At 45.4% G+C, this 7,118-nt stretch overlaps 1 protein-coding gene across 2 annotated transcripts; it reads left to right on the top strand.

Annotated features, from left to right (window-relative positions):
• The first annotated feature begins 2,047 nt into the window (after nucleotides 1-2,047).
• On the top strand, nucleotides 2,048-5,797 carry LOC123115397 (obtusifoliol 14-alpha demethylase-like). Of its 2 annotated transcripts, none has more exons than XM_044536558.1 (3): nucleotides 2,048-2,195; nucleotides 3,934-4,437; nucleotides 4,636-5,797. In XM_044536558.1, exons 2-3 carry the CDS (start codon nucleotides 3,949-3,951, stop codon nucleotides 5,617-5,619), a joined length of 1,473 nt encoding a protein of 490 aa, XP_044392493.1. In that variant the 5' UTR covers nucleotides 2,048-2,195; nucleotides 3,934-3,948; the 3' UTR covers nucleotides 5,620-5,797. The 2 variants fall into 2 exon arrangements, with proteins under 2 accessions (XP_044392493.1, XP_044392494.1); XM_044536559.1 differs by lacking the exon at nucleotides 2,048-2,195 and adding an exon at nucleotides 2,879-3,349.
• The last annotated feature ends 1,321 nt before the right edge of the window (nucleotides 5,798-7,118 follow it).

The raw sequence follows: 7,118 nt of genomic DNA, 5'->3' as shown, positions 1-7,118 counted from the left end.
TAGATTCTCCTATATGTGCAGCAGCTATATGATTCTGAATCGGAGTACGGTATACCTGGGGTTCAAGTGGAAACAATTGTTGTTGTCGTCGACTGGACTCGGGGATCAGTCGACGAGCGCGTTCATCAAGAGAATGCTGGAGGTTCTCCAGACGCGTGCGCTCAGCAAAGTGGCCAGGCGCGCAGCCTCCAAGGCCTGAGCCTCATAAGTCTCCCCCAAGATAGGGGTCTGGAGCGCCTCCATGTTGCGGCGGTGCAACTCTTCTCTCTACTATGGATTGAGAGGTTGGGGCTCATACTCATCATGATCATATGACGGGCCATCACCGTCACCGCCGTCGCCATTGCGACGAAACCCAGGTGGGTTGTGACGTGAGTTGACCATGAGAACTTCCGCCGCGGGATCGCTGCTCCTATGCTCGGAAAGAGTATCCATGGAGCCAGTCGAATGGTCCGTAGAGAAATTCGTCGGGCTCGATCTCCGCGACTTGAGGGATGGCCGACTGGCGGGCCACCGCATGCTTCACCCACCGCTGGAGCCGCGACCGACTATATCGCTTGCGACGGCGTCTAGCGGGGTGAGCAGACGATGCGGGAGCCGACTGATACGGGGTCGATGGCTGCCGCTAAAGGACGCCACAGGCACTCGCGCAGAAGTGCGATGCCCCGCGGATCGGAAGAGCCTCGACATCGAGGGGGCTTCTTGAAGCCAGGCGGAGTCGTCGGCGACGAAAGTGAGCGCAGCGAGTCGGAACTCGCAGCCCACAACCAAACCATCGCCGGAAACCATGTTGATGGAGATTGGAAAAAATGCAACCTCACCGGAAGTTGCCAAGACGCTTTGCCCCAAGGTGGGCGCCAACTGTCGTGGTACTAATTCTGGCAGTAAGAGTAGGGGGTACGTATGAGGAGGAAAGGCCCTAGCTACGACGAGGTTGTACACACGAGTTTACGAGTTTAGGCCCCTCTCGGAGGAGGTAAAAGCCCTACATCTCGGTGCCCTGAGGCGGTCGACTGGAATATGGGTGTGTGTGTTATAGGGGTTGCGAACCCTTGTGCCAGAGGAAGAGGGTGGCTCATATAGAGTGCGCCAGGACCCCAGCCATCCCCCGTTACAGGGTTCAATGTACATTAAGACATGGCGTTTCTAGTAACGCTAGTTATAAAGAGCTATTAATGATCTTTAAAACTACGGAGTGAATGCCTGACCGTTGCCATCCTGAGTGACTCTAGGTCTACTGCACTCCGAGTGGTTTCTTGTATAGTCGAGTGACTTTGTCTTGGTCAAATGGAATTGGGGTATCCAAGTGAGGTAAGTGGTGGAGTGGATTGTACTCCAAGGTTACTTCAGTCGATATCGCTTGTTATACTTTGAATGTCCTTGATTCTAGGGTAGTGACCTTGGGTGGGGCGTCTAGGTCAGGCCTATGACCCTACCCTATGTCCATGGCTTCGTCAACGGACTCGCGTAGGAGGACGGCGCTGTCTTTGCGTCGTGGTGGCGTCGATGGCAGGCCTAGTATGGTTGATGCTTCAGTTCCTGTTCTGAAGATGGATAGGTGGAAGACAGTGTGCATCGGACCGGTGTGTTCCCCAGACCCGGCATTGTGGCTTGGTTGGAGCCTCCGGCTTTAGATGTTAGGCTTTAGTGCGATGTCTATTTGGTATTCGGGTCGGATTTTTGGCACCTCTTCATCATGTGGATAGGAGTAGCAACATATGTTGCTGAGATGGTGGCTTCAGACTTACTAAATGTATTACTTTGTAAGATCTTTGTGAATAATTAATAAAGTGGCTGCATGGATCGTCCTGATGCAGTGGCCGGGGTCATCCTCGTTTTCTAAAAAAATGTATCATCCAAGCATTGACTTCATGATTTTATTGGATATGTTCATGATTTTGCATAGCTGTCTTAATTATGCAGTCACCCTTTGTTATCGCACCCTCTTAATTAGTCACCATGTGTACACGCCACACCCTTGTTTGACTTTGTACTACATCCATTATTTGAGCAGAGCCTAAATCCAACCTTGCATGATTTGATCTATTGGCCACGCATAAGGCATGAGCATTTATTTTTTGTACTCGTGCTGCCCGTCAATGCTAAGGCCACCTCATTGTAAGTGTGTACACTCTCTCTATCGTTGGTCATGGAGCTAAGGAATTGAAACACACCCTTTTGTGCTTCTGATTAAGGTACACTCTCTCTATCCATCTCTCTTTGTGCTAGATTACTCAAGTTTCTGCACTTGGTCAGCAAGTTAGCGATCTGCGTAGTTCAACTCAAATGAAACTGGCACCCGATTGTGCTATCTACTACGTGCTATAAATGTTTCCTAGCTAAGTTATTTGTTTCTCAAGAGTTTTGTCCCCTTCTTTGTGAGAGAGAAGAAAATCCCTAGGCGCCGTCGACCTGGTTCGTGGTTTCCGCTGGTTTCCCCTCTCCTCCCGCAGCTTATTCGGCTTCCGGAGGTGAGGAAAACTACGGATCAACGCTCGGAGTCCAGTTTGCTTCTCATCCATGTTTGATTTTTGTGTCCTTAACAGCAAAGTCTCAACCGTGGAGGTGGAGTCATATACAGAATATAGTTTTATCCTCCCTCTAGTGCGGCTCTCGTGGATGTGATCTACGCTGGGCAACAAATGGTGTTTTGGTCCTATGGATCGACAACTCCGTTCTCTTCGATATGTTGATTTTTTTTCTTCTTCCAACCTTCTTTCCCGGTAGTACAACGACAAAGAAGCATTTCGGCAACATCTCTTGCAAGGGGTGCGCTGCCAGCCATAGTGTGTACAGTGATCTTAGGTACTCATTTGTCGGGGGTTGCGGCTGATACAAGTTGTTCTTTCAAACCTGTGAGGTTAGTACAGCTTGTGCATGTTTGGTCTTCTGCAGTTTCTTCACTAGATGTATAGAGATCGAAAAGTAGAGATGCGAGGGATGGATCCAAATTCCAGAGTCAATGAGTACAGAGGACTTTGATGCAACATTATCTTTTATCTTGGCCTATTGTTGCTTTGTTTTTGTTTGATCTTTTGTAATGTGTCCAGTAGAATACGTTTTTGACCAATCCAGGAAAATTCCATACTTTATTGACAACCATATTTGAAAATACAGTAGAATACATTTTCAGCCCATTTTTCTGTCAAATTTTGACCCAAAAATTGAAACAATTCTGTAAATCAACGCTAGCATGATGACTAATCTATGAAAGCTTGGCACTTTTTGGCAAACAGATCTGGAAATATAGTAGAAATACCCTTTCAACCCCTCTTTGTGACGCGGCAGTTGACTAGATGGCAACTCAGTCAAAACGAGTCGGACTGACAAGAAACCGGTTTGAGGGGAGGTAGGGTTGAAATTTTGCTGGTTTCTAGAGTACAAGGTTATAATATAGATGGTTTTAAAGTTCGGAGTTGTTTCTTAGACATTCCTGACAATTCAAAGTTAAAATATGGACTTCTATCTTTATTAAAAAAATAGCTGTTTCGGTAGGTACATATCTGCATACATCCATTTGAGTCTTTTCAAAATCAAACTTTGAAAACTTTGACCAAGTCTAGAAAAAAAATCAACATTTACAATACCAAAGCAATACAATTAGACTCATATTGAGTATATTTTTACATGATATATATTGAGTATATAGAAAATTCCAAGTACATATATCATGTTGTCTGGGATACATCCTGGACAACCAAAACTTGAACTAGTCTTGGCTGCAAGGATATAATAGACATCCAAAGAGGAAGGCAATCCACCATATTGATAGCATAGTTTTAAATAGCCCGCTATAGCCTTTTCAGCATGGTGCAGCTAAATGATTGCCTTCACAAATAGCTGATTTGAAGGTCCGCCGCTATTTTCCATAGCCCGCTATTTAAAACATTGATTGATAGATGTCTTCTCTGACTCATACTAATGTGATCGCAGGTCAAATATCATCATATGGACTTAACAAGTAGCACCGCCGTGTGGTGGGCCATTGTGGTCCTTTTCCTCACGTTATTAGCCACCAAAAAGATCTCAAGAGCAAGAAGAATGAGTTGTATTGATCCACAGCGTACAAGCCAACAACTTCCACCCGTGGTGAATGGAGTTGCTCTCCTGAGACTATTACCTACCCTCCTGATGGAGGGCTTACCTTCTATGGTTAATGATCTGTATGTCAAGTATGGCAGTGTCTTCACGGTAAGTTTATTTGGGCTCAAGGTAACACTATTGATCGGGCCAGAGGTGACGGTGCATTTCTTCCAAGGTTTGGAGTCAGATATTAGCCACGGCAATCTGCTCGAGTTCACGGTGCCCATGTTTGGCAAAGCGGTTGGTTATGGCAGAGATAAAGCCACACGAATTGAACAGATGCGCTTCCACACTGAAGCACTGAAGGCATCAGGGCTGAGGAGCCATGTCCATCCCATGCTTCAAGAAGTGGAGGTATATGCGTTTTTTACCAGTTTGTTGTAGACTAAATCCATGACCATAGTTTGGCTTCATGCATCCTCGGGGTCTAACTAACTCTTAATATCGCGTTGGCGTCGAGGTCAAGTGTAATTGGTATCATATTCATATTAATATATTCCTATTATCAAAATAATTGCACAAAGCTTACGGCGAGATTGATCGTATATGCAGGGTTATTTTGCGAAATGGGGAGAGGAGGGCATAGTTGATTTAAAGTTTGAGTTCGAGCAGTTACTCATGTTGATCTCGAGCCGGTGTCTACTCGGAAAAGAGGTTCGGGAGAACATGTTTGATGAGGTCCATACACTTTTTCACGAGATCGAAAGCAGTATGACCTTGATCAGCTTCTTGCTCCCATATCTCCCTACTCCGGTAAACCGGCAGCGCGATAGGGCGCGGATCAGGCTAACACAAATACTCTCTGACGTGGTCGAGTCCCGTAAGAGCTCTGGTAGAGTTGAGGAAGACACACTACAAAAACTAATCGACTCCGAGTACAAAGATGGCAACCCTACAACGGTAGCAGAGGTAGTCGGGCTTATCATGTCATTGATATTTGCTGGGAAACGCACAAGCTCTCTCGCTAGCACTTGGACCGCATCTTGTCTACTCAGCCATCCAGTCTTCTTGAGAGCTGCCATTGAGGAGCAACAACGAGTCACCAAGAAGTACAAAGGTGGGCTAGATTACAATGCTTTCTTAGAGATGGATACGCTGCATTGCTGCATCAAGGAAGCCCTAAGGATGCACCCTCCAGCAGCAATGTTGGTTCGCAGGACCCATAAGCCCTTCACGGTGCAGACAAAGCAAGGCAAACAATATGAGATCCCTCAAGACCACATCGTGGCAACTCCTACAATAGTCAACAATAACATCCCTTATATATACAAGGACCCTCACGTGTATGATCCACATCGTTTTGGTCTCGAAAGAAGAGAGGACAAAGTAGGTGGCAAGTTCTCGTACACTTCATTTAGCGGTGGAAGGCACATTTGCGTTGGGGAGGGTTATGCTTACATGCAACTTAAAGTGATATGGAGCCATTTGTTGAGGAACTTTGAGCTCGAATTGATCTCTCCTTTCCCCAAGACAGACTGGAGCAAGATCTTGCCAGAGCCACAAGGAAAGCTATTCATTAGATATAAGAGAAACTAATGGTGTTTTGCATTCGCTTACTTAGTTGATCTACTTGTGTACGTGCAACATATATGCACCATAGCACGTGTGTTTTCTGTTGTGAAATTACTATGCATACTAGATTGTGTCCATCAAGAAATAAAAATATTGTAGACGAACTACAATGTGTTAGGTTCTTTGTTGTGGAACCTGTCCACCCGAGTTCAAGTCCTCGACTTGGTAGGAGTATTCGCATTTTCCTGCTTTAGCCAGCCAGTTCCTCTCGCTTACCTAAAATAAGGTGGGCCCATCAGATTTGTTGCCCTGGTCTAGCTAGCCAGTTCCTCTTGCTTGCCTAAAAAACAGCCAGTTCCTCTCGCCACCGCTGAGCCAGCTCACCGTGCCGCCGCTGTCTCCGCCGATTAGGTGCTCTTCCTCGCCCCAGACTACCGTAGGTCAGTGCGACATTCCTCTAGCTCATTTCCTTCTAGCAATGGAGGTCGGAGGTCGAAACCATAGTATTTTTTTCAACTGTAAATAAATACCTACTATATGCTATTTTGCAAATGAATAGAATGGTTTTCGATTTTGCTATGATTCGATGATATTTGCTGCCCTATGATCTTCCAAGCCTGCAAATGTATGTGTGAAAAATGTTCCTACTACATAATTAGTGACATGTAGTTGTGTAAATTACATGTAACAGCTACCACGTGACACATGTGGTAAGCAATCCAAACAATTCCCAAAAAAAATTACATGTAACAGCTCTCAAGTGCCCCACACAAACAGTAAATTCGTAAAAATATTAAAAAAAAAACTGAGACTTTGTTGTTCTTGCAAAGTTTCAGCCACAAATAACATTCGTGGAGCCCTCACCAAAAAAGCAAAATCACTATTCAAAGTGATTTTGTTTCCTTAGAACAGAGACAAGATAACGATACTAAGAATAAATCCTAACAAGAGCTAGCCAAACTTACCAGGTCGTCCCTTTTGGCAATCTCTTGGCTGGCGTGAAACACCAGACTCGACGACCCTGAGCGCCTAGTTGTCAGGAAGCAGCAGCTATGTGTGTGGTTGAAGAAGAGATACTCCGGCCCGGTGAAGCAGTGCTGGGAATGGGATCAATATACTCAGATCCACATCCATTCACGGGTCAACTGCCTTGGAGAATATATAGTTTTGTTCAACATTGATAGCTTGGAGGTTTGACTAATACCTAGTTGCCGCAAGTGTGTCAGTTTCTCGCATATACTTAAAAAGTGCAGTTGTGCAGCTGGTACATAAAAACTGCAGCGTTTTTCTTTTTTGGAAATGTTTGCCGAGGCAAGGGCAGGAGTGCCATTCCATATAAGAAGAATGGAATTGTCCAGTTAATTAGAGAAAAACCGGGCAATAACCGAAATATACTGACACTAAAGAAGAAGAAAAGGAACTACGGGTTGGGGGTAGGGTTTAAGCAAAAACACACAGACGCAAATATCATGGAACATCGTCTGAGCCAGACACGAGAACGCCGAGGCCCAAAACCACGAGAT

This window comes from Triticum aestivum, chromosome 5B (genome assembly GCF_018294505.1).
Source record: "Triticum aestivum cultivar Chinese Spring chromosome 5B, IWGSC CS RefSeq v2.1, whole genome shotgun sequence".
NCBI lineage: Eukaryota > Viridiplantae > Streptophyta > Magnoliopsida > Poales > Poaceae > Triticum > Triticum aestivum.
The sequence above is the reverse complement of the archived record's forward strand: the minus strand, read 5'-3'. Positions and strand labels throughout refer to the sequence as shown.

What these genes read in the sequence shown, in the direction of transcription:
- LOC123115397 (XM_044536558.1), top strand. Translation starts at nt 3,949, where the DNA reads ATGGACTTAACAAGTAGCACCGCCGTGTGGTGGGCCATTGTGGTCCTT. An exon ending in CCATGCTTCAAGAAGTGGAG is followed by an intron (nt 4,438 to 4,635) that starts GTATATGCGTTT and finishes TCGTATATGCAG; the next exon opens with GGTTATTTTGCGAAATGGGG.